Genomic DNA, 27,779 nt, shown 5'->3' on the forward strand with positions numbered 1-27,779 from the left:
TGGGGGAACATTTGTTCACCAGAGCGCCCCAAGGGATGACGAGGTCAAACGGTTATAAACTACTGCAAGACTGTTTCAGGCTGCACATAAAGAAGAATTTCTTTACTGTCTGAGCTCCCAAGGTCTGGAATCGCCTGCCATTGGAGGTGGTTCAAACACCTACATTGAACACCTTCAAGAGCAAATTGGATGCTTATCTTGCTGGGATCCTATGACCCCAGCTGACTTCCTGCCCTTCGGGCGGGGGGCTGGACTCTGATCTTCTGAGGTCCCTTCCAGCCCTAATATCTATGAAGGCTATGAAATCTATATAGGCATAAATTGGAGAGAGAGCACAGGAGCCCTATCCATCAGGGTGAATTTTAGTAGCTGTGGATAACTGTAAGTATTTGAAAATTTGCCAAACTGCAGCCAGTTGGATGCCTGCTGCTGGATTTTGCTGAGGGGACTGTGAGGATGCTAGCTGGGATTTGTCTCGGAGCCCATTAACCTTATGATAAGGACCATCTGTGGAAGATATGTGCTGCAGTGCTTCTGTGTACGTCATATAGCTCCTTGCATGGTGCTGTGTGAGAGAAGGAACTGTCAAGGCATTAATATGAAGGGCCAGGGTGGGAGGGAAGGGCATGGGAAGGAGTTGGAGGCTGAAAACAGAAATAAAGGGCATCTTACACATGCTCTGGGTGGGGAAAGAGCCTCTTTAATTAGAGTGGCTCTCAAAGCCGTTCTAATTAAAGCGCCCACAGCATTTTATGTATTCAGCGTCCTGCGCTTCCAAATGGTGGTGGGGGCACTTTGACTGAAGCTCATTTGATGAGCTTTAGTTAAAGCTCCCCCACCACCATCTTGAAGTGTGGGGATGCTGAATACTTGAGACGTAGAAGCTGCTGGAGTGCACTAATTAGTATACGTGAGTCTGCTCTGATGTGCTGTAATTACAGCACGTTGGAGCAGCATCCCTGAATATCTACAGATACCAATAATAAACAGATTCGTTACTTTCAGTAGGTGCCAGAATGAAAGGAGAAACTGAGTTAATGAAAACTATGGTGATATTTTAAAATTATAGGAAAATAGGGATGGAAGGCCCAATGAGAGGCCATCTGATCCAACTGGTTGCTCAAGGCAGGGTCACCCTGACTAGTCCAGCTCAGGCAAGCATGTGTTTGTCTAACCCACACTTAAAAACTTCCAGTGACAGAGACTCCATGGTCTCTTTAGGTGATCTGTTCCAGTGCTTAACCACACACAGTGTTAGAAAGCTCCTTCCAGTTTTCCATTTAAATCCCTCTAGTTGGAATCTAAGCCCAGTACTGTGGTACTTGCCCTGTCTCCATGCGAGTCCAGAACACAACAGGTCACCTTCTCTTTAAAACAAGCTTTTTCCTGTATTTGCATCAAATCCCAGAGGTGGTCCCATCTTCTATTCTCAAATTCTTCCCATCTTTCCTTTCATGTTGTGTTTTCTAGACTTCTAATTAGTCTCATTACTCTTTTCTGGATTCTTTCCAATATGTCCATATCTCCCATGAAGTGTGATGCCCAAACCCAGGATCATTTTTTCTGCTCTCCCCCCAGCCTATCTGTGGTCTTGCATGTGTGGGAAATGAGGCAGCACGATGTTGTGTAAAGGTTTTCCTGGCACTCATTTGGGGGGATTCTTGTAAGGCGTTCATGGTTCTGTGACTCCATACCCATGCCAGTCCCAGACTCTCTGTGAATGGTGTGTATGCCCTTTAGCTTTGAAAAAAAAAAGAGAATGGTGTTTGCACTCAGTGTTGTCCAAGTCATTGCCATCTGCAGTGTGAATGACTTTCAGGGTATGCCCTTGATCAGGCTACTGGGTGAAGGACAGTTTATACAACAAATCTCTGCAGCTTAGAAATTGTTCTCCTTCCTTCCCATTTAAATCCTTACTTCCTGGATCGCTGAGAAAATTCAGTGGAGACAAGAAGGAAACCCTCTCTTTTCCCGAAGAATCTTATACTTGGCTCTAGTCAGCCTGGTCTGCCCAAGTCCGTGTTGCACTTTGTGAGATCTTTCTTTTTGTGCTGGATGGGGATTTCTCTGCCGTAGACAGAATGCTGCCACAAAAGCTGTCATTCTTGGAACCATTTGTTTCATCTGGAACGGCTGGAAATCACTGTCCTTTTCTGTTCCAGGTGTGGATGGATGCAGGCACTCAGATCTTCTTTTCTTATGCCATCTGCCAAGGGTGCCTGACCGCTTTGGGCAGCTACAACAAGTATACTAACAACTGTTACAGGTAAGAGCAGTCTGTGTCTCATATCCAGCTAGAAGTGTAGATAGCAAGCTCAAGCAATGTGCAGTTAAATCCAGGCATGAGCCACCGCAAAAACAGGGACTCGCATTGTTTTGCGTTACACTTTTGTCAGATTTTTTCAAGCTGAGCAGAGCTTGACAACTGGATGGGAGACTGCTCAGGCAAAAAAAGGTACTGCAAGCAACGGCTTGGGTTTCAGCTTTCAGTCCAAGTCAGACCTGAACCCTGGTGTTAGGGAATGTTGCTGGAGGTGCCATTTTTCACTTAATCTGTGTATTGGAAGATGATAAATCATCCTGGAGACAAAATGGTGGGAGCTCTAGGGATGAGTGCTATTCAGTTCCACAGGTCAGAGGAATTACTGTATTTACTTGATTCTAAGATGAGGTCCCCTCCATTTGACATGGTGTGGCGGGAAAGCCCCTTGTCTTAGAATCATGTACAAGGGCAGGGCTGGGGGGAAGGGAGGAAAGCAGGTGGCTGCTGTGTCTTAGACTTGGGGTCCAGTCCCTACCTGGGGTCAGGACTGTAGCCACAGCCACAACTGCTGTCTGCACCTCGTATTCCTCACCCTGCCCCCCCCAGCTACTCTGGCACCCTGCCACCTCCCCCCTGCAGTCTTTCCGCCATCTCCCCACCCATGCAGCCTCTACTCCCTTCCCTCTCCCCCAGTCCTGCCCCCCACAACCCTCTTACCTTTCCTCCATGCTGGCTGCAACCTGGGGCACTGAGCCCAGCCTGGCCTGTAGCAGCAGCACACAGCCTGCACAGCTGCCACAGAGGCTGGTAAGGAGGGGAAAGGGGAAGCAGAGGCCAAGGGGAGGGGCAGGAAGGGGCAGGGGGGCACAAGGCTGCAGGGGGGCAGGCACAAGCAGGGGGCAAGCTGCTTGACCTCCCCATATCACTTGCACCCCCAATACCTGTTCTCCTGCAGCGGTGGGGGAATGAATTAAAGATGACGGTCCAGTACTTCAGTTCTATACATGGAAAATTATAACAAATGTATAAATTTTCTATGTGTAGAATGTAATTATTGTGGGGTCATGTTAAATTCAGGGTCATCTTAAATTCAACTAAACAGGGTACTTCAGGTTCAAATTGCTATGGAGGAGAGGGCAGCTTGAGCCACTGCAGCAAATGCTTTGCTAAAACATGGTGATGTTGCTTCTGCTGCACCCGGTACTGTGCCTTAATCCTATCAGAAACAAATAATTAGGCTTGTCTGGCACAATTTGTTCTTTTTCATCCTATGCTTCTAGTTCCCTTTTCTTCTAGGATGTGTGAGCCCAGCTCCAACTCAAGTCAATACAAGTTTTTCTATTCAGTTCTGTGGCCTTTGGAGCAGGCCCCACGTTGCTCAAATGTTCTTTTTCTCTCGATTGTTTTCTTTTATTGTTTTGGGGATATAAGTACCTGATGATGGCTTCCAGAACTATTATACAGTCCCTTTTTTTATTTCAAATTGGCATGACACCTTTTTTAAGTCAGCATGTCCTTACCTTCCCATGGCTTTACAAAGGTAATCATTATACATGGATTGTTTTGCTATTTGTGTTGCTTTTGCTAATACTTGTTAGCTGACCATTCTCTTAACTTATCAGACTTGCTGATCAGTACAGATTCAAACTGTTCATAGGTTCTTCTCTCTCTTTTTGGGGAGCATATGCTACTTTTACAAGGCCTTCATTAAAACTCATTCTCTTTCATTTTCCTTGCTCTGTTGTAATACTTTGACTCCTACTGGTTGCATGAGGTTGAGACCTTACTGATTTCATCTGAGCATTCAATTCATAAGGCATGATTGTTGTCCTCTGCCACTTTTACAGCCAAACATAATCCTATAGTTCTTGCATTATCAAGGATCAAGGCAGTAGTCCATTGAATTCAGTTCTGGATGGCCGGACTCTGCAGGATTCAAAGCGGAATGTTAATATAATCAAGTTCATGCATACACTTTGTTCCAGGTAGAAAGCAGTGACTGAAGGTGGTAAAATCTGCAAAGGAAAACAATGTCCTTTCTTGTTTTTCCCCCAACAGGGACTGCTTCATGCTATGTTTTCTGAACAGTGCCACCAGCTTTGTGGCTGGCTTTGCCATTTTCTCTGTGTTGGGCTTCATGGCGCAAGAACAGGGCGTGCCCATTTCAGAAGTGGCAGAGTCAGGTATGTGCAGCAGGGCCCGAAGTAACCCATAAGGGTCTGGGTGGGTTTTTTAGGAACTGGCACACTTGATTATTAAACACGGTTATAAAGTTACCAGTGCTGTTGCATAGAACCAGTACTACAACCTCAACAGCCTTTGCTGTTCCCAGTTTATTTGCATTTTTTGTTGGCCTAGAAGTCTTTGGTGCTGTCGTTCAGAAGCACTGCTTCATTCTCTGCCAACCTGAAGTTCCTACTTCCACCACCCACAACAAAAGTTGCATTTCCTACTGTTCTGGACCCCCTGGTTATTTTCTCCAAACCCAGTTAGTCTGTCTGAGTCAGTGAGCTGTATGTTGGTGACACCATCACTGCCTGCTACGTTTTTGGGAGGGGAGATCTTGCTGGGTTGAGTTTTTAAACAGCATGTTGAACTGCTTTGTGTAGTTCGTGTGGATGGTGTGAAACCTCTTACTCATGCAGCTGTCTGGTTGGCAGGTCCTGGCCTAGCATTCATTGCATATCCAAAGGCTGTAACAATGATGCCAGTGTCTCAGCTCTGGTCCTGCCTCTTTTTCCTTATGCTGATCTTCTTGGGACTGGACAGCCAGGTACAGTAAATAACACTCTCCAACCCCTACCTTACTCCAAGGTGTCAAACACATTTGTGAGAGCTTTTCACATCTGTGAAGGTTATAAATCTTGCACTGATGGGAAATGCCTCAGAGCAGTCATACATGCACGTTACTTCAAAATGGTAATACCGTACTTACAACTGGCCAGTACGTCGCATCACTTTGCTGGCATGCTCTCAGTTATTCCTCAATAGTGAACTCTAGCTCCTGTACTGTCCATTCCACATCCTAACAATCAAGGGCTGATCATTAGTCACGCTTGCCTGTGTCCTTCCCACAGAGTCAGCTGGCTAGGGTGAGAAATCATCCTTCCTGCATTAGGTACTTTTATGACACAGTCTATGTTAATCACCAGAAAACCAGGATCATGAGTGTATGTAGATGGCCCACTCCTTATTCTGCATCCTCTTGATTCCAGCTACAACATGTTGCCCCTTCACAGTCAGCTAGCTCCACAGTAGTACTTGCTTACCTGTATTTTTTTTTCCTCATAGGGATTGCCTCAGTTGTTTCTTCTTGTGTGTTAAAATCCCTTATTTGTTTATGGGATCCATGTATTGTTCCTTTTACTCCTAGAACAGGGAGAATATTGAGGTATGAGGCTTATGACCACGTTAGTAGGTTTCTCTGCTCCAGAGGTGCCCCTATAATAACTTAGCTGCTGTATGTTCTGAGTAACTGCAGGCACCGTTGCTGCAGTATTGTTTGTCAACCCCCGTTGAAGGTTTATTGTTTCTTATCTGAGCAAGTCATACTCCATAGGTATGAAGAAAGAGAAGACACTGCCTGAGGGGGAGAATGAAAGAAGGAAAGAAGATGGGTAGGAAAGGGAGGACATGGGACTGTTGGTTTTCTAACATGAGGTTTTTTTCAGTTTGTCTGTGTTGAGAGCTTGGTGACAGCGATTGTCGACATGTACCCAGAAGTGTTCCGTAGGAAAGGGCGCCGGGAGCTGCTGATCCTGTTCATTGCATTCATATGCTACCTGCTTGGCCTGATGCTGGTCACCGAGGTGAGAAGGGCCATGTGTTTTGGTAGCAGGCAGATATACCAGCCATCAAAAACCATTTAGAGAATACTATATTGGCCTCTCACAACTTTGGAACCTTTGTCACGTGCAGAGAAGCGCCTGGATTAAGAATATCCTGAGCTTTTTTAGGATTTGTGTCTGGTTCCAGACTTTGTGACCTTAGCTAAAAGATCAAGATCAGCACAGATGGCATCCAGAAAGTGGCTGGGGAGAATAGTTTGTAGTCTGGTTTTAAAAATGAGGACAGCGAACATGATGCTAAGGGTTCTCAAATGATACTGGCATTATGCCTAACAATCCTTTTAGGACAAGGGGGCATGTAGCATGCGAGGTGCAGTGCAGAGTGCTTAAGACATCTGGTTAAAGCTTAAATTTAATTCCTGTATTGGACTTAATTCATGATTGTAGCTGTGTTGACTGCGAGGCAGCTTTTTTATAGGTACCTGATCATTTATGCAGGGGAGTCAAAGGTGGCTGGATGTGATGCTGGCATAGTGTGCCATTGGCTACAGAAACTGATATACCTTAATTTTGTTAACCCTCAGGGCTATGATGTGCAAGTAGACTTTTGAACTTGAATCGTTATGTAGCATGATTTATCTCCTGGTGTAGACAGGTCTAGAGAGAGATCTATTCTCCTGTGTTGTATATGCAGTTTCTCTCCTTCTATTGCTGTACTTGACCCATCTCCATCCTCCTTACTTTCTCTTGCACATTTCCTTTAGCTGATCCCCACATTGTCTTTGTCTGCCTCACAGGGTGGGATGTACATATTTCAGCTATTTGATTATTATGCTGCCAGCGGCACTTGCCTACTGTTCCTGGCCATTTTTGAAGTCATCTGTGTAGGGTGGGTATACGGTAAGTGGAACACAAGGAGCCATACTGCTTGTGGGTGGGGTGGGGTGGAAAATGAAAACACATCTGTCCTGGGGGAGACTCATTCTGCATAACCCCCTCTCTTCTAATCTAATTTATTTATGTGTGGCATTCCTTAACCCCAGTGCACCTTAGGTAGGAAGGATCTTCTCATTTCTTTTCTTAGGATTCTCTACAGAATGGAAGTGAATCCAGCATTTCTGCTCATTCATTCAGAGTCTGTCTCCTGCATGCTGTACGGCTTTGCTAACAGACCTTTCTTTACATTAGAAGAGCATGATTATCCATATAGCAGTACCTGTGGCTGGCATTGCATGGCTGACTTACTGTGATCTCTCTGTATCTCTCTCTCTCAATTTAAGCATCACAATTTATCTAATCTAAAATTATTGGTAAGTGCTTTCATAGGATCATGGGAAAATAGGTCTGGAAGAGACTTCATAAAGTCATCTAGCCCAGTGTTTCTCAATCAATGGGTCTCAACCCATAAGCGGGTTGCAAGAATACACGAAAAGTTCACAGGCCAACTTTAAAAATTGATTACCCTTTAAAGAAGAAAAACATGGGAAGCTATGGCTTTTCCCTTGCAAACTGGCAGAATTCCAGCCTGTGAGGGGTTGCTTGGGGCCCCCCCATGCTTGACGCACACTCCTCTAGCCCACACATTGCAGGGCTGGGGTCTAGGGATGGGGGGCAGCAGGTTGGGACTGAGGGGCACTGGGTCAGGACTGGCCACTGATGTTTACAAATGGGTCCTGGTACAAACAAGGTTGAGAACTGCTGATCTAGTCCATCCCTCTGCTCAAAGCAAGATCATCCCTGACTAAAGCAGTCAAATGTCTGTCTAACCTGCTCTTGAAAATTGCTAGGGTTGGAAATTCTACAACCTCTCTAGGTAGCATGTTCCAATGCCTGACCACCCTCATAGTGAGAGAGGTCTCCCTAATCTCCAATCTCAATTTCCTCTCCTGCAGCTTGAGGTCATTACTAGTAGTTTGGTCTCCCAAGGCCACAATTTATTGGAGATTGATGTCTTACAACTTCGTCTTGCCTTGTAATTAAGGCAGATTGGATTTAAATGGACCTTTCCTTTTTATATTTATCTCAAACTTAATCTTTAAAATGGGCCTTTTTAGCTGCATTTAAAACCTGGAATTTTCAAGTTAATTTCATGTTGAAACCCTTTGAAATCTGTGGAAGTCACAGAGGAACTGAAGTGATTTATATATTATTATACTTGCAAACAATTTTTTAATTACCATAATTTGGGGGAAATGTTTGGTTTCCATCACAGAGAAAATTTGGCTATGTAGTTGTATAGCCATCTTTTTAACAGCAATGATTCATTTTCCTATATAAATGAAACTATATGAATTGATTTTTTTTTTTCTAGTCATATATCTTTATAGATCCTGTAACTGGTCATTGTGATTATTGTAAAGTTTGAAAGGAGCACACACCATTTTGTTAATTGGGAAACTTTAGATACTTTGAGGCATAATAATAAGATATAACCACTGAATAAGATATTACCACTCTACATGCATGGCTCCTGGTCACATCTTTTACAACTGGTTTTGTCAAGAAGTGCTTGGAGGTTGTACATTTCCAGGCAGAGGAAGCTGGCGTCATGCTGTGAACATCCTTATTTCCCTTTGACTCCAGTAAGAGTGAGAGGTGCTCTGCCACTCGTATAGGATGAGGAATATTGGAAATGCCAGACCGTGAATTTATTAAGTGCACCCCATACAACTCCTGCCCACCCTGTGCAGTTTGACACATAGTTAGATGGAGGTGGCAGGGAGACTACTTGTTCTTTGTAACTTGTCATACATATAAGGAGCCAGTTGCTGTAGTGATTAGAGACATATTAACACTTCCCAAAGGAGCTACTTTCTTCCCTTTTTAGTAAAACCAGGAATAGATCCAGAATCAGCCAGAGATCAGGCCTTTGGATCTTCATCTGGAGAATTGTTTAAGGCAATGGTGCTCAACCTTCTGGCCTTATGGGCAGGATGATAGGGCTAGAGCTAAGTTGGATCCAGCATGGAGTCAGTGTGCAGAGGCTGGTTTGCAGAGCAACCCCTTGCACTGGATCCAGTCATGAAGTGACCCCATGTTTCATGCTGGCCCCGCATATGGGACCCAGTCATGGCCTGACTCTATGCATGGGCGCTATCTGGCACCTGGGGCTGTGTCATCTGGCCCACAGGGTTCCCCACAGTTCCAGAAATTTGACAGTGGAGGAGTGGTGGCTGCATTCATTGCCATACCTCTGAAAGATGTGGCAATGAATGTTCCCACTGCTCCCCTCCAAAGTACCTGGATACTATAAGGGAGCAAGCACGTGTTCTGTTTATGGAGAGTTTCCATTCATTTGCTCTGTGAGGAGCTTTTCATGGCAATAAAGTTTCCTCCCCCTTGCTGCAAGGCTTCTCAGACATTGTCCTGGCCTGGACTACATTTAAATAGGAAGCAAGTGTGCCTCTTTGGCCCTGCCTCTCCCATCCACAGTCACACATACTGAGTGCCTTCCCATCTGTGATCGTGCACCATCTCACTGGCAACTGCTCACACAGGGAAAAAAATGTTAGCAGAACAGATCATACAATATTAGCAGTCTGTAATGGGATGTAGCAGCTGGAAAGAGAGAAGAGAGCCTTTCCTGTTGGGAGCCATGTCGCTGCTGTGTTCTAGCGTGCCTAATTATGTGTTGCGATTATAGCATCTTTACACTCTAATTTGTCTTTGCTGACTTTATTTTGGAGAATTTTGACATTTACTCAGTAGAAAAAGCTGAGTGCACTTGTGGAAGAAATGTGCCTCATGCCAGCTAATGGTTTTCCTCTGCTCCTGACTTGGCAGGACCAAGCCTCTCGCTTGCGCTGTGAACTGTCGCAGCGATATCACCGACGCAAACGCACATTCCAAGCCTCCCTATTCCCAGCAGTGCTGATGCTACCCACTGCTTGGCAGCTTCCTCCTGCTTGTTGCTGTTCCTGGGATCTGAGGATTTCCCATATACGCTTTAGTCCTATGGAAGGATCATGCTGCATCAAACATACTGATTGCATTTGCCAACGGGAAGTGCTAGGATTTTTTTCCCTCCACTTCGGAAAACCTCCTGTAGAAGAAGCTGATGAGTTTTCTGAGCTCTGGGATTTGAAACCTGATGCCAAAGAGTCGCAGTGTGAATGCAGTGGGATTAACTGTTCTAGGAGAGAACTGGCACAGGTTCCTCTTGCTAGAGCAGAGCTGAGACCTGAAGCCATTAGGGCTGCTGTAGATAACCAGAGTTGACATGAGGGGAAACAGTGCCCGAGGTAATTCTGTGGGTGGTCGTATTCTCCAGCCATGTTCTGGCTCTTGTGTTTAAATCAGTCTCTCTCTCTCATGCACTCAATTGGGGAGCAGATGTTAGAAGCTGCAGCTTATATATCTCTAATGGGTCCTAACACACAGCCTTGCACAAATCCTCTGCGAGCCAGCCACTAGAGGGCAATCCCACACTCACTTGTAGGCATGAAAGGGCTCCACTTTGCACAGGTGTAAATGCTGTGCAACGGCGATGCATACTCCAGCCCTGCAGGCAACATCTAGCCCATGGAGCTGTTTCATCAGACCTGTGGGGAGACCCATGGGCTTGATGACATGGCCCTGTGCTCTAGATCAGTGGTTTTCAATTTTTTTGGTACCAGGACCCAGTTGTAAACATCAATGGCCAGTCCCTACCCAGTAAATAGTTCAAGTAGAAACCACACACATATTTTGACCCCCAAATACTTATTACACACTACAAGTTAAAGCAGATCAACAGTCTTAATTTTAAAGGCAGAAATCAAAATCAAGAGGAAAACACTAATAGCAATATCAACATGTATATTACTCCCAAGTGACATTCACATTTTTCCATGTTTTCCCATTATTGTTCATGACCTTTTCATATATTCTTGTGCCCCACAGGTTGAGAAACACTGCTCTAGATCATGCCAGTATGTGGTTGGGCTGATGTGCCAGATTACTTTGCAGCTGGTCCCGGGCACATGGGGTTTCTAATTTAATCTGCAGTCCGGAGGCTAATACTTCTACATTTTTCTTTATCACACACTGAACTGAAATGACTTGTTTCAAAAGTAGCTCAAGAAGTCAGTACCAGGATAGATGAAATTCACTGCAGATGAATGCAAAGCAATGCAAGATGAGAGGAATAATTTCAAATGCACCCACTCACTGATGGGTTCTGAATTAGTATTTTTAACCTCTCAGTGGAGACATATGGATACCAGTATGGTCAGTTCAGTGAGGACATCTGCTCAGGGTGTAGCTGTGACTGAAGCTACATTAAGATAGAAATAACATAACTAATACAACATGGCAGTTCTTGTGTTTTTGTGAACACTGCATTCCAATATGGTGATTTCCTCTCAGGTTAGACTCAATAGAAATGCAAGCATCAGCATCCCGGGTAATATAAGTGAGGCTTGCCCCGCTCTCTGAGCATGTAAGTGTTACTCCATACCATTTTTAGATTCTGTTTAGGTTTGGGCATGTTCTAGTGTAAGAGGTTCTGGTTCCAGGGGTGGCTGTGACACCCTCTGGTGACCATGCAACCCCTGGCCTGCTCCAGCTCTATGGTACCCTCCCCTTCTTGCTTGTCTGCCATGCCCTTTTGAAAGGGAGACTTCTTAAGGGTCTTAGAGCCTTCCTTCCAGGTGCTGCTGGTCTCAGTTCTGCCCTTCTTGGGCTAAGTCCACCTTCCTGATCTGTTCATGCCCTGCAGGACACCTGTAGCCTTAAGCCCATTCATGACTTCTGACCTCTCCTACAGCTATGTCCGTGCCTTATAGGTGTTACTGCTCAACCATTCTCCTTTGTTGGGGCCTCCGCCTTTCTGGCCACTGCCATTTTACTCTCGCTGGGCCTTCCACCCTAGGCCCCCTGTGTTGGACCTAGCTTCTGGGCTCCAGCCCTTTTCCCAGTTTGTTTTTGGGCCTCCTGGTCTTGTCTCCACCCTGCTTTGGGCAGTGAACCTACTTTGGCTTTTTCTGGCCCTGTCTTCTTCACCCTGATCTGGATACCAAATCTACTTTGGCTCTGCCTGGGCTCCGTGGCCCCTGTCATTGCCCCTTCTTGGGACCTGGGTCCCTGGCCCTAGTTACTGCCCTTCTTCTCTGTGGGCCCCTGGCCCTGGTCTCTTCCCTTCTTGGCCCCAGTTCACTTCCCCTCTGTCTTAGGTGCTGGCCCTTTCCAGTACAGCTACCTTCATCTTGAGCCCAGCCTCAGGCAGGTCTCCAGACCACTGGTGAGCACCTAGTACCTTGCAACGCGGCCCCTCAAGCACCCCGCTGCAGCCTCCACACCCCCCACCCTTACAGTCGCATCCAAACCAGTGGTCAAAACTCAAACCAAAACGTAAGCACTCTGGCTGTCAACAAAACCCCCAAAACTCCAAGGCTACTGACTGTATAACAAACCTCTTCCCTGCCAATGGATCATATTCCCCTGGTAGCTAGCCTTCAGTGCCTTACGTGCATTCCCAGGGCATGCCACGAGTCAACTGGGCATTCTCTTGCAGCCTTCCAGACTAGGAGCTCTTCTCTTTGCAGCTAGCAGGGCCAGCCTGTCTTTCTAGCTCAGACTCTGGGCTTATAAGATGCCTAAATCCTGGCCCTTCCAGTCAGGTGGCCAGCTGCTGGGCTTTCTCCTTAGGGTCTGATGGCTGGTTTCCATCGCAGCTTGTGACTGTGGCTCTAGTAGTACCCCTGCTGCCCAAGCTAGGCTCTGCCCTACTGTCTTACTGCCTTGCAGCTAGCTTTGCAATAGCTGTTCTAAGCAGAGTTCTCCCGTCCAGACTGCAGGTGCGCCCCTTTACTGAGCCACTCCCAGCCCAGGCAGCAGTGATCCCTCTTGGATCTGGCCTGGATTCTGCTACCTGGGCTCTATCTGCTGCAGTTTCTCTCTTCAGAGAAACAGGAGTTACATCTAGGGACCCACCTGCTCAGGTGGGAACACTTCTGAATGTGACCTGAAGTAGAACTGCAGATACTGAAGGGGATTTTCAGGTTGGAGAGGGAAGTGCCATATGAGTTTACATGGCTGCTGATTTTATTTTTGGATCTTAATTATGCACTAAAGTCCACCTAATTCCTTTGATCAATGTCAAATTCAAACATAATATTTGAAGTTGAATATCATCCTCAGTTATAAACTGGGTAGAAATGATAAAGGCTCAAAATCATGATGTCTCAGGGCATACATCTGTCAGTACCTGGGTTTGGTAGGAAACTTTCCTTATATGTTTGCAAAATTAGGTGAATTGCCAATGGGGCTTAATGGTCATTCTGAAATATTCAGAATTGGGCTTCTTAGAAAACAAGATATCAGCATTCATGGCCTAGTACTCTGTTCCAGTATGGCAACTCCTATATCTGTGGATGTCCAAGATAGAGAGATCTGTCTAACGGGGATCTTTAAAGTCATTCCAGCCAAATATGTAGCTAATCCTTCTAAACATATATGGGGGAGAAAACAGAATGCCTGCTCTCTCCAGTTTCTTATTAGCTTTAAAAAAACGTTGACCGACTGAACTGATGGCTTCTTAAGCCTGATTGCTTTTTCATTTGCTCGTGAAATATAGATCATGCAAACCTCTTATTCAAAGACATACTGAGTCCATTCATGTCAGGTCTCATTGTGTTCCACTAAATCATCCAGTGCCTATGATGAAGGCACAGAAACTGCAGGGCACAGTGTTTTTGCTGGAGGAAACTTGAAAAAGGAAATTGTTACTCTGTATAATTAATGCTATGCGAATGTTGTGGACTTCTCTTTTTTGTGTTCTCCTTGCTTAGTGTTTGGCTTACTTCTATTTCCATAAGAGCTCTCTTCCTAATCTTCTGGAGGTTCCCCTTTTAAATTATATAGCAAAAGTTCATGCTAATCCATTGACTTCAGCCTTGTCGCATCAGGGATGAATTATCAGCTTCATAGCTGTCATGACAATGTGGAAAGGCTATGGAAAGGCTGTGCAATGTAAGAGGCCAGCCTGAGGTCATATTCTTATTTGGCAACTAAAAGCTGTTCAGAAAACTGCTTTTTAAACTTTTCATGGAAAATTTTGACCCTGGCCAAAAAAATGGGGGAGGGGGAATTGAACTTTTTTCCTTAAAATCAAAACCAAAAGAAAACTGTACTTGCGCATGGTACATTGGTGACTAGCGGGAGCTGTAATTTGAGTGCCCCATGTTCCCATTCACTACTTACATGTTGGACTGCCTGACATCTTCCTAAATATGTCCATTTCTCATGATACCACAGCACATCATGGGGACCACATGGCTGTAGCATGCCATGAAGATATGGGCTAGCTAGGGGATCCATTGCATAGAGTGAGGTAATCATTGGGCATCCCAGATACAGCTCCCAAGAAGCATTGCAGTAGCTTGGTTTTTAGCAGAAAGTTCTAGTTTCCAGCTATTTTGATTTTAAGTAAGAAAGCAATGATTTCTGGGGAAAGCTGTTCACTGTTTCTAAATGTCAGATAGGCCACTTGACCTGAAAACCCAGATGCCAGTCTGGTTACTAGGGCAGGATTTCTTTTCAATCTTCATTTTTCTCCCTGCAAAGTTATGTATATGCACAATATGTAGAACTTCCTCTCATTGACTGTCAAGTGCTTTCAGACCTATGTTCTTATTCTGAGGGGGAGGGTTTCAGTAAGATTAGGGAGTTCTTTTTAAGTCAGAATTTTAAGGGTGGGGTCAAAAGTTAGACATCTTACTTGATATTTAAGTATTTAAACAGGTCATCTGGATATCAAAGATGTTGAGCACCTGGAAGACCAAATTATCCTCTGCTGCAGTGAGTCAGAGTTTTCATTTTTCTGGCAGAAAACAATAGGAGTTAAGTTGGTTTTAACTTACCAGGAATACTTTCTGAAAACTTCTTGCTGCCTCACCTCTCTCTCTCTCCCTCCTCTTTATGATGGTCAAGGTGCTGATCGTTTCTATGATAATATTGAGGACATGATTGGTCACCGGCCATGGCCTCTGATCAAGATATGCTGGCTGGTTTTCACCCCTGGTGTCTGTCTGGTAAGTACACTATCTTTTAATGGCATGGTATATTTCTACAGGGAGCCTGGAATTTGAGCAGAAAAGGAAAATTTGTGAGGCATGCTATAATTTCATAGAATTACTATGGAATAATAGTAGCTTCTTCATAGCTAAGGTTGCTGTTTTCCATTGTAAAGATTTCTTTGGCTTGAAAACTCATTTAGCTAAAAATCGGCATGTTTATTTTAAAAGGCAAAGCAAAATGCATCTTCAAAGTCTGAAGGGAATTGATCAAATTATTCTTGAAGTGCAGACCATTGAAAATTAACCTGCTTGGAGATGTTTGTTTCTGCCTATATTTTTGTTACTCCCTCTAGCTCAAAAATGTCTTGTTACTACCCTTTGCTTTCCATATGATTAAATCTCCTTGAAAGCTCCTCCAGAAACCATCTTTGAGGAAAATATAAGTCAGGAAAGTTATTAAGGCAGTTTTGCTAAACTGATTTTTCAGGCCATATTTATACTGTTGCATTGCCAAGCCCAGGATCTCCTCTGAGGACATAAGCCCTATCTACTCACATGTACTCAACTCCTACAGTTGGGTGGTATGTATGGCATAGAGGGGTACTACAAGTGAATGTCCTACCACACATCTCTGTTTGCAAGCTCAATGCATTGAGCATCCTCTGGGCAGTTGTTTTAGAACAGTGGTTCTCAATCTTCTGGCTTTGAGTGCATTCCCATATACCAGCCCAATCCTGCATGCCAGATTGGGAGGCGCATCTGTCTGATCTCATGTGCTGGCCTGATTTTTCATGCTGGATCTGGCCATGGGCTGGTCCAGTCCCACGCACCAGCTGGATCCTACACACCAGCTCCAGCAGTGTTTGCTGGCCCACCATAATCTCATAGGCTAGATCTGGCTGTGTGCTAACCTGACCCCATGCACCAGATCCAGCCATAGAGTTGACCCTGTTTACGGTCCCACTGTGGACCAGTGATCTAGCATGCAGGTCCACATCATCTGGCCTGTGTGACTCCCCATGGATCCAGAAATTTGGCAGCAGGCAAGCGGCAAGAAGTACTGCTACATACCACACCCCTACCCCCAAATTTCTGGACCTGTGAGGAATCCTACAGGCTGGATGGCACAGTTCCATAGGCTGGATCTGGCCCAGGGGCTGGAGGTTAAGCACTACTGGTTTAGAAGATCAGCGTCCAGAGTATTTTCAAAAAGGCCCAGGGTTTTTTCAGCTGCTCAGAACTAGTCAGATCAGAAGCATGACTAAGCCAAAATGCCTGTACCTCCTCACTGCTGTTATGTCTGTTCAGCCTGAACATTGAGCCAACGTACATAGGAGAGGAAGTTTTCTGCAAGTTGTTCAGATCCCTATTGGGAAGGAGGAACTGGAGGGGGCTGAGGATTAGGATACGGGACAGACAAATGGCAGAAGGTGGAAGGCACTGAGATGCGAACCCCTAAGTTCTGGGGAGAGAAGGAGGTGGGGGGGTTGAGGTGTGTGTTGAGCACCTGGTGAGTTTGGGTGAATAGGAAGCAGCAAAATAAGAGAAGTAAAATTCTGCACCTAAAAATAAATTTGGAAAAACTTGTCTATGAAAACCTGGTTAAGAAATTGGTGAAGGTATGTGAGTGATACCACTGTCCTTACTTTTCATGCCTTTTGCAAAACCTAAGCACTTAGGAAGTAGGGAATGACTGGATAAGTTAATTGTGAATCTGACATTGCCATACTTCTTCGGGACTCTCTCAGTGCCTCTTTCAGACCTATCATTTACCAGTGTGGAATTCTGACTGTGGCTGTCTTTTCCGTTCCCCAGGCAACCTTCCTGTTTTCACTGATCAAGTACACGCCTCTTAAATACAACAATGTCTACGAATACCCTCCATGGGGCTATGCTTTGGGCTGGCTGATGGCTCTCTCTTCCATGATATGTATACCACTCTACGCCATTTTCATCCTCATGAAAACCAAGGGATCATTAAAGCAGGTAAAAGAAGGTTGAAAACTTCTCAGTTCATATTCAGCCTAGGTGAGCTGTGCCTGAGAGGCGGTCAGAGTGCTGTCTCTTACATGAAGTGAATGTGTGGTCTCTATTCAATCTTAGTATGAAACCACTGGTTTTAAAAAAAAATCTGTACAACTGGAACTACTTGAATCTCTTGTTGATGAGCCTAGAAGGCAGGCCGCAGATGAATGGAGGTACGGGGAGTATAGTACCTGCTTGCTCTGGGAGGTGATCTTTGCAGGCCAGACTGCAAATGGTGGCAATGGTGGGAGTGTGGGAGTGAAGTTGGCACTGCCACTGCTCTTGCAGCCCCTCTTTCATAGAGAAAGAAACTATTTCAGTCTTTGAGGCTGTCAGAGCAGTAGTTTGCATCAGCAAGACTATGCCATTCAGACAATTCACCTCATAACACCTTTTTTTAAAGGGCTAGGAATAAATGAGCTGGTTCAGGACAGTCCTGCCCCATGCATCATTGTTTATACCTGTGCAAAGTAGGTGTAAATCAGGAGGGGAAACCTTCTGAGCTAATGTGAAGTGATACCAGGTGCTGGGAAATGAGGAGTTAGGCTCGACTGCTTCAGTATTTTGGAACAGATTGGCAATTCAGCCAGGCATGTGCCAAAGTGGAAATGTTTGCTAGTGTTCATGTCTGCCCTATAGAGATGGGAACACTTATCTCAAGCTATAGCTCTAGGAGCAGCATTGCCCTTAGACAGGGACCCTTGAGGCAAAACCTTGAGAGCAACTATGCACAACAGACTTGTCTACTGGGTGCAGCTGCTGATTTGCTAGCAGAGTTATGGTGACAGGACCCTTTGGGGCAGTGCTTCCCAGACTTCCTCAGCATGATCCCGTTTAGGACACCATTTCCTTAGCATGACCCCATTTCTTCAGCATGGCCCCTTACTCCCAAGCCACAGCCTCCCACCCCTACAGCCCCATCCACTGATGCTGCAGCTGCATTTGGGGTTGCTACCCACAGTTTGGGAACCACTGCCTTAGGGTATAGATGCATGTAACTGTTAGACTGGTATACATGTAGTTTAAATCTGACGTGGATAGACATATAAGTCAGTTAAACTGGTTTAGCAGACTGTGGAATGGTTCAAAGGTGTATCTGGAAAACCTGGTACTGTTTTTGAATTGGTTTATCCTGAGCCAGGTCAGTATGTGTGGAAACTAAGTGTTCTGTGATGTGGGTCTGGTTGGTTCTCCAGGCAATTCTGCATTGCATCACTTCTCCTCTCCCTCACTGATGTTAACTGGCTGCTTTTGTACACAGCCAGCACTCTAAGCCCCCCTTTTTATTTTTAACTTTTGTTGACACTTTTTATCAATGAGCTCCTTTGCACTGCTGATTCAGAAAGCTAGCATTCTAACAACCAGCTTTGTCCTCACTCTACTCCACTGCAACCCCTCATCAGGTTTCATCCCCCAGCCCACAGTCCCTGGGAACCCCAAAACATGGGTTCAGGCAGCCCACAACCCCCACTTTCCCAGGCACCACATGTCAGGCAAACACACTGCAGAGTTCAGTCAAGTGCAGGCTGCTGAACTGTATTGAATATGTATTTAGGAGAGAAGGGAAAGCAGAAAAGTGAAATACTGCCCTTTACAGGTCACTCACCCCCAGGGCTCAAAAAGCATGAGTGCAAGCACTCTTCCCCTTCTTCCCCCCCGCTCCACTCACCCACTGTGAGGCAGGCTGGACTGGGTGCTCATTCCCACCCCTTGGTGTCAGAAACCAAGCCAGAGGGAGAAGAGATGCACTGGGAAGAATTGACCCATGAATGACATCTATGAAAAACCCTAGCAGTGCCAAAAGGAAACACTGTCCAACTAATCTGCCCTAAGCCAGGGACTTTTACCATAGTTGCAAAAGGCGACTTCTACCTGGAATGCCAGGGCACTATACATGTGGACACCTCTGACCTGTGACACATGAATGGGTGGTAAAATTTTGAAGTGGTTTGGTTGTTGCATGTGTTCACCCTTTGAGTTGGAAGTGCAGTGTATGGCAGCTGCAGGGGCTTTTCTGCTGGCTCTGTTATACCATGTCTGTAAACAGCAGAGGCTCTGACAGCAGAAGCCTTCTTCTGTCAGAGTGGCTGTGCCAGAGGAAGGAGGATTTGCTGGCATAGATATTCTAGGGTAACACTTTGCAATGTAGACTAGGAGAAACAAGCGGATGTCTTGGAAATAAGTTATCTTGCCCTGGGAAGAAATGAGTCAGAATTAGAACCACAGTAAAATTCCCTGGGTTAGGGGGCAGATTGGTTGTACCCTGTTTCCTCTTGCGACCATTGGGGTTTTCTGTAGGGTATGTCATTCATGGGTCAGTTCTTTCCAGTGCATCTCTTCTCCCTCTGGCTGTTTGATTCTCTAGCAGAGTGTTGCCATATGGAAGAAGCTATGCAGGAGGCGTCATGAGAATGCTATAGAAGTGGTGAGACCATGTGCAGCACTGGAGAAGAAGCCAGCGTAGAAAATATTTGGAGTAGGAAGGAAAGCAGAGAGAGAAGCCAACCTTTGTGTAGCACAGTGGCTGGAACAAATCTATGGGAGGTTTTAAAAGGAGAGAACTTTTGAACTAGATGTTGGAACAAGTAGGGAAGCAGCTGGATCACTTGTGGCTGGGACTGAATTTGATATGTGTGGGCTTCTTGGGACAAGTGAGCTTCCATTCAGGAGCCCAAATATTAAACCTCTTATTCAGGCCAAATTCCAAGTAACTTCAGAAGCCAGGACTGAATAAGACATAGGGACCCATGGTCATTGGGCAACCCACCAGTCTGGATTGCCCCTTCACTGGTAAAAGCCACAAGAACAGCCCTTGGCAAGTTCTTCCCCTGGTTATTCAGTCAGGGTGGGGTGGAGCTTGTCTTCCTGCAGAATAGTCTGCAGTGCTCGCCACCAGTCAGGGGAAGTGCCCAGGGGTCAACAATGTTTAGGACCTTCTGTGGAGAGGCCAGATTCTCAATCCTACTGTGAATGATACACCTGACTATTGTAATGCAGAACAGTGCTAGCCTAAATGACTGTTGCAGCCTGAGAGAGTCCCATGGTGGTATAGGACTGTCATAGTAGTGCTTGTCATGAATGACCCTTGAATGGGGTCTCTTTACACCATGGCAATTTCTGATACCTCAGGAAGGTCCATTGAAACCGTAAGTTGCTGAGCTTGATTTACACTGGTGGGCAGCTAGTGCCAGGATCAGCAGAAGTGAGGATGGTACAAAGATGCCTTTTTTTGTCAACTCCTCCCTAGAACCACGCCAATGCAAGTCAGGTTCACTCCAGGATCAGAGGTGGTTGTGCATCCACACATTGGTCTTTGCCTGTAGGTCCCCACTTTAGTTTTTGTCACTTTAGTCTCCTGTCCGCAGACCAGGCAAAGTCCTGACCAGTCTCCTGGTCTCCTCTCAGTCTCTGCAAGCCTGTGGGTGGGAGGGCATGCAACTTCCCTCCCAGCCCACACACAGCTGCCTTCCCCCTGCCCAGCACCCTCTTCTTCCACCACAGGACTCCTGACCCTGTGAGAACCTCACACAAGGTAATAGGGGTGACGGAGGATGGGGAAATGGTACCAGGGAGGTGATAACTTCCCATTCCACATGGGAGGAACAGTGCCTGTGGGTTACCATCTTGTGTGGATCTTGGGAAATGCTGTCTCTCCCACTGTTGGTTCCAGTTTTAATGACAGCTCAGGCGCGTAGATCCTCAAATGAAGTAAGCGAGGTGGAGTGTCTCTGGGGAGTTGGAGGGGAGTTGCTCAAATCTTGCTGAGGGAGAGAAGTGAAGAGAGGTGCCCTGCACTCCTAATGCAGATAGCAATGGATGAGGCGCAGGATGTCCTTTCCAGCTGTCACTGAGGGGAAGGTGAATTTGTACCCAGGAGGCTCTTATTTACTGCCTAGGAGCTCTAATTTAATCAGAAATGACAGGCTTTGTGGCAGTGCTGATTAATGCCCACCTCAGGTTCATAATGAGGTACAAAGCAGAGCCCCAGACAGAAGAGAGGACATGTAAAGCCTTGAGCCAATGGTGAGGAGAAGAGGGCACAAAAAGCACAGCTGAGGGAAGGGTGGGAGTAGGATTGCAATATAATAAAATAATCTGCCAGGTCCCATACTGATCAGCTACTTGATGTATGGTTTACAGTGGTTGTGAGACAGTATATTTGTAGAGAGGCTCTCATTGTGTGCTGGAGGAGGAATGCAGCCTTTTGGAGCAGGCACAGCCCTGGCAGTCAGGAGACTTGGTGTCTAGTCTTGGCTTTTATCACTGATGACTTCTGGGGTATTAGGAAAATGCTTTAACCCATCTGGCCTCATTTATGTTAGGAAAGGATGTTTTTAAGTTGTGTTACATTAACAGTGTCAGAAAAACTCACTATCTGGGTGTACCCCTTATCCTCATCACCCTCCATAAAAAACACTCTGAATATTTGTGCCTTTTTAAAAAACAACATACTGTTTAAATATGATTGTGGCCCCTTTCTTTCACTCTCCATGGAATGAGTACTCCTGGGAATAGCATATTTCAAGTGAATATTGAAAAAATATTAAAAGAAGACACATGTCTGATTGGCAAATGACCCTTCCCACCAATAATCTGATCCTAGAATTACACTTGGACAATCAGGGGATGCAAACATTATTACCTAGCACATCCAGTCCAAATAGCTCAAATTCCAAACATAGTACCCTTGCAATGAACTGCTCGCAAATAAGCTATGGGCAAAGAATGATTTCAGACATTACTGGGTGAATAACTCTGAGTAAATTAGGCTAATCGTGATCTGTTGGCAGGCAATTCACAACTGGAGAGAGCATCAAAATTAGTCAGATGAGTTCTAAATGAATTGTTGAGCTCTGCTTGTGACATGGTCTGCAAATGTCTGATCATGTGTGGTGTGTGCCGAGCCAGACAGACTGAGCAAGAAAAAGCCAGAAGTTATGAATAACTGGTGTCTGGTAGAAGAATGTGATGGTGCTCAGGGAGTCCAGGCAAACCATGGAGAAACATTTCTTAGGAGTAGGCCCAACGAGTGCCAGGTCTTGGGACAGTACAGTGTGCAAAGAACTTGACAAGTATAGAGAGGGAAAGATTAAACATTGACAACTTATCCTTCTGAGGAGCTGGTTAGGAGTGTGGTGTGAGGGGACAGTTGTAGTTAGCTTCCTTCTATCCGGTGATCTCAAAGCTCTTCAAAGCCCTTAATGACTGTGGGGTGCGACAATCCCCCTTTTCCTCCCTGGTGACATAAGGAAGCTTTAGGCTAAATGTGCACAACTGATTTCTGGAAGCACAGCTATGCCACTTGAATTTGTGAAGGGTGTGACTGACTGACATAGCCGTGCTGATGAACTCCCTAATAGAGACAGTTATACCAGGAAAACTGCCTTTTCCAGTGCAGACTGTTTTGCTCACTGGGGGTAAGGGCTGGATACCAGAGAGGCACAAAGCAAACCTTTGCAGTTTAGCTGTGACTGTATAAGGCAGAGCTGTCCAGCTGGCAGCCTGCAGGCCACATGTGATCCTAAAAGGGTAGCTTACAGTCCCTCGGCTCCCAGTCTGGCCACTGCTCCACCTGCTTCTGGAGTTCCCAGGCTGGGGGAGCTGGAGTCTCTAGACTCCCCCTCACTTTCCAGTTTCTGCTGCCCGTCTCTGCACCCATTGGGGATGAGCCACGGGAGCATGCTGCTGGATGGCTTGGAGAGACCTGGGGACCCCACAGTGCAGGGCAGGAGCACAGGCACAATACAGATGGGGAGTGGGGGAGGCATCTGTAGTGCTTATGGGGAGGACTCCTGTTATGTGGCACGGTGTGGGGGGACCCATGTGGTGTGGTGTGTAGGACATGGGTGTGTTAGTGCGGGGTGGGGGGTATCTGTGATGTTTATGGGGGGGACACACAGCATGGCATGTCATAGAGTCCTGGGGATGTGTGGCCTGCATAGTGTATCCAAGGATGTTGTGGCTCCTACCTGCTCAGAAGCTGGACAGCCCTGGTATAAAGAGTACCTTCCCTTTATGGTACACTAACCTTGCTATGCCAGTTCAGCACTTCTACCATAGATATACCTTTACCAGCCCTGCCCTGCAGATGGGGACAATGGAGTACTAAGACTTTTAGATCCTGATTTAAGAACATTGATATTAGTTGGAGCTGTGGGTGATGAGCCCTTCAGACTGAGCCCTAGAAGTCTGATAAATTCAGAGGAACCACAAACAAATCAGGAGGTCTGACTATTCAGTACCTTAGGAAAAATGGACATTAAGAGAGCTCATCTGAAGCCACAGAAGGGAATTCTGAGTCCTTATGTAGTAATTCATAGATCGTCTTCCTCCCATAATTATTTGTCTGATGTACCCTGTGATAAATATGCCCCAGGATGCAAACAAATAGCAATGCTGCAAGCATGGAGGTGAAATAATGATGGCTGAGAACTCTTTAAAGGTCAAAAAGTAAACTAGTTTCTATTTTTATATATATACAGAGAGAGAGAGATTACACACACACGCACGCACGCACGCATGCACGCACGCACAGTATATGTATAAACAAATAAATTGTGTGTGTACAGAGAGGGATAGGAAGTGGAGAAGAATAGCTCTCTAAATGCCTTTGCCCACAGCTATTGATGTGGATTGGTATTGGTTGTTACTTTGTTTAGCAGCTTAATTAACAAGAGTCTTCTCTGTCTGCTTGTCTTTCCACAGCGGCTAAAACAGCTTACTTCTCCAGCTGAGGACCTGCCACAACCAAAGAAACACTTGGTTGAGTTGCATGAAGCACAGGAGACCTCTCAATCAGGATACAAGAGCTTGTACCCTTCAGCTAAGGAAGTGTTTGTGACTACAGAGATGGGAACCCGCTTTTAAGGCACACAGGAGAAGACAATTTCTTAATCTAGAGTGATTTATCCTTGCATTCCTTAAATGGCCTCTCTTCACACCTAGGGGATGCACTTTTCAATTCTCTTCCTCCCACCTGAGACAGGCATTTCAGGTGCAGAGTTAATGATCTTGGGACACCCTTCTCCCTCCCTACTTGACACCTTAATTGCACAGACTGGGGGTTCCAGTTCTTTTGGTATCCCCTGCCTTCTGTCCTGGGAAAAAGCAACGTGGCTTTACCAGAGACAATACAGCCTGGCACTGAAAAAGGGAATAGCACGTATAGAAAATGGCAAAAAAATAAAGAAGTTCCAGTGGTGAAAGAGAGCAGAGTTAAAGACAAGTTGAAGCAGTCAAAGGGAAAGGCACGAAATGTGAGGGTGTTAGTGAAGGGAACAAGCTAAATGGTTTGTAAGTATGTATGAAACTAGAGCTGACAAAAGAAAGCGCTCAGGTAGGTCACCAACACACCAGGCAAGGAGAGCCAATAGCATATCATAAGCTCCAATAAAGGAGGCTGCAGTACCAAGTAGCTGTTAGGCTTCTGTTGTCACTTTTAAAGCCTAAGACTGACAGGATGCTTAATATAATCATAGTTACTGAAGAAAGGGACAGAGCTCATGGCAGTCTCGGGATGGAATAGGATGAAGAGCATATAAGTGACTCTCACTTATTCAGATTAACACGGCTCAGTGACAGTTCATTCTGTAGAGGAATATTAAAAACATTAGCGATTCCTTAGGGGATCTTGTGGAGCAGTCCAGGCACAGTTCCAGAGGATGGCGAAGAGTGAACGTGGTATGTCGTGGACAGAAGGCACGCCTGGGATTACACCCTAGGGAGTTTAACTGTGCTTCCCAGCCAGTTTGTAGATGAATGACTGAAGCAGTTAACGGGCCCACTCTGCTACTGCATTGCAGCTTGAGGACAAAGTGACCCCACTACAGAATAGGAGGGGTCTCTACCACTTCTACCCCAATACGTGAGGTATTGTGACATTGGAGACCTGGGCAGGACTTGAGACTAGCTAAGGGAAAATAGGGCAGTAAAGACTAGGCAAGATGAGTTAACCCGAAACAGATCACGTCAAACAATGTTTTGTTTATTTAATACATTAGCGCATGAGAAGGTGCCTTAGCCTTGGAGGTATTTCAGTCTGAATAAGTCATTTGTTACAGTTCCACATGGCATTCTCCTATGGAATCTGTGCATTTAAATGGAATCTCCATAAAATTAAATGCCAAACATTATGTAAATACGTGTCAAGATTTCACTGTTAAAATCACAGAGAAAAAATATGTTATGTTCCCAACAGTTCCCCTCATTCAAGCCAATGGTACCTGTGTTATTTCATGTTTCAGGTCAAATGTTAGCCTATAAAACTAATGTATGCACTTGAACAGAAAGAAATGCACATTCTGAGGGATGGGGACCAGTTTTCCTATGTCTTTCACTTTTGAGTAGGTTTTCACACCTATGCACAGTGGCTGTAAAACAGCAGCACCAATGAAAGAAAGTAGAAAATTCACGTCTCAGATCTGGAAGACTTTGAGGGCATTTATAGATGTGCTCTGGGAGGTGGGGGGGGAAGAAATGGGGGGAGGAAACACTTTATTTAGTGTAGTTCTGGGAGCTGCACTAATTAAAAGTGCCCAGAACATCACGTGTATCAGCGTCCCCACACTGACAAATGGCGGCAGGGCACTTTAAAATAAAGCTTGTTCAACGAACTTTAGTTCGAAGTGCTCTGTTGCCATTTTTTCAGTGCAGGGACACTGATGCACATGATGTTGGAGTCTGCTGGAGCGTGGTAATTACCACACTCCAGCTCTCAATTAATTGAGTCTACTCCAACATGCTGTAATTACAGTGTGTCTGAGCAGCCTCCCTGCATGTGTATAGGAGCCCCTCACGTTGCAGCTGGAGGTTTTACACTTTCTGTGAATATAATGGCTAAATTGACATAGTTACTTTCCATGTAATTGTCTTCCTTTAAAAAAAAAAAAATACAGGAAAGAAAAAATTCGGATGTAATTAGCACTTGAATGGTACCCATGAAATGTCAACATCCACACCTCCAGGGAAATGAATGGTGGGAAGATGGAGAAATCTGATTGGGGGGGAATTTTTGTCAGAGGCAGGGGATGTAGAGCAGGGGTGGGCATTTATTTTGGGCAGAGGGCCACTTACTGAGTTTTGGCAAGTCATCAAGGGCTGCATGACAGGCAGCCCAGGACAGATTAATATTAATTTTCTAAATTTTTTTAGCCCATGGGCCAGATAGAATGGCTTGATGGGCTGCATTTTGCCCACCCCTGACATAGAGCTACATCACATCTAATTTATTATGTGGCATTGCAATGGACACAGTTTTAGAAATGTCAGAAATCTGCAGATTGCATGGTAGAAAAGGCTTAAAATCAGAAGAGCAACTGCTGTTCTTTATGTTTTTTTTTCTCTTGCCTTTCCTGATGGTTATAGTGATTTGTTTTTTATTTGAGGGAACTATATATGTTTCAGTGAAGTAAATACTTCTTTGAACAATGTTCAGGCTGGCAGTAGCTTAAGTGCGGCAGCAGCCGACAGCCAGTGCAAATGTGTATTGTTGCAAAAAGTGGCAGATCTTAGGTTGCTAAAATTTGAGCGGATGTCTACTGAGCATGCTCAGAGTGCCCATTGACATCATTTTATTTTTTCCCCTCATTATTCCTCTAACTCTCTGCCAGCCAAACACTGGTGCTAGACCTCAATAAAGTTATGCCCAGGTCATTAAAGTGTATGGTTTTAGCTATTTTTTGTTGTAGTCCTGTTTGAAAGAGTGTGGCATTTTAATTCTCACACCTATCATTCAAATGATACAAGGGAAAGGTTGAAACCACCCAGGAAAGGGTGGTTAAGGCACAGGGATGACATTGAAGGTAAAAGTTCAGCGTCAGTCATCCTACATGACTCTGGGCTAGCTGCTAAGCTCCTTTTCCGTAATTAAAAAAAAATATGGCCAGATGGTACTTCTGAGCCTCCCAGAGATGCGAGGGTAAGTTCATTCATGTGTGAGGTGATACTGTGCTGTGGCCAGGGGGCAGTGAATCTTCCTAGATAGGTGGAAAGGATTTTGCTCATTTGAAAAAAACCCATCTTAACTCAGGCTCTGATCTGAGTCTTGTTGGTGTAAATACTGGATTGTACTAAAAGGTATATCCCCTGTGCGGCAAAGATTCTCTTCTGCTTGCCTGTAGTCAGACTTCAGTGCTTCACCAATGCTTGGTGCAGTGCAATTTAATGCAGTCAGAAGGTGAAATCATAGCTGTGTTGAAATCAATGGTAGAACTCCCCCTGACTCCAATTCTGCATTTCACTCAGGTATTTTTTTAATCAGTTTGGAAGAGATCAATAGAATACTAAAACATTTGTGGAAAAGAGAACGAGGTAGGTTGAGCCTAAGGAAAAGACTAAGAAGACACTCAGCAGCTGCTGTGTCTTTTGCTCTTTGTATCACAAAATAATGTGCAGAAAACACGTGGGCCTAGTTGGATACCAAAAAGGCAGGTTTGCTAAATGTGCACAAATGCAAACATAGGCAGACAAGGTTCTTTGGGTAAATGTGATAACTTTTATTAGACCAACTAAATAGTTGGAAAAATTGTTCTTTGCAAGCTTTTGGGTACAAATACCCTTCTTCCTGAAGTACCCTTGTTACCCGAAAGCTCTCAAAGAACAATTTTTCCAACTATTTAGTTTATTAAAAGATATCATATTTACCCAAAGAAGCTTGTCTACCTATGTCCTTAGACCAATATGGCTACAACCAACACCCCCAAATACAAA

The 27,779-nt window shown here is 45.2% G+C and overlaps 1 protein-coding gene across 3 annotated transcripts in view; it reads left to right on the plus strand.

The window, feature by feature from the left end:
* The window catches only part of LOC109316472 (sodium- and chloride-dependent betaine transporter-like), a 51,933-nt gene extending 26,582 nt beyond the window's left edge, over positions 1–25,351 (plus strand). For all 3 annotated transcript variants that reach the window (XM_019544587.1, XM_019544588.1, XM_019544589.1), the window contains exons 8-15: positions 2,163–2,266; positions 4,322–4,446; positions 4,924–5,036; positions 5,935–6,072; positions 6,849–6,951; positions 14,962–15,062; positions 16,863–17,033; positions 23,778–25,351. In XM_019544587.1, coding sequence (XP_019400132.1) covers positions 2,163–2,266; positions 4,322–4,446; positions 4,924–5,036; positions 5,935–6,072; positions 6,849–6,951; positions 14,962–15,062; positions 16,863–17,033; positions 23,778–23,939 — 1,017 coding nt within the window. In that variant the 3' untranslated portion in view covers positions 23,940–25,351. The remainder of the gene's footprint in view (positions 1–2,162; positions 2,267–4,321; positions 4,447–4,923; positions 5,037–5,934; positions 6,073–6,848; positions 6,952–14,961; positions 15,063–16,862; positions 17,034–23,777) is intronic.
* The last annotated feature ends 2,428 nt before the right edge of the window (positions 25,352–27,779 follow it).

Source organism: Crocodylus porosus, unplaced genomic scaffold, assembly GCF_001723895.1.
Source record: "Crocodylus porosus isolate Cpor-Errol unplaced genomic scaffold, CroPor_comp1, whole genome shotgun sequence".
Taxonomy (NCBI): Eukaryota; Metazoa; Chordata; order Crocodylia; family Crocodylidae; genus Crocodylus; species Crocodylus porosus.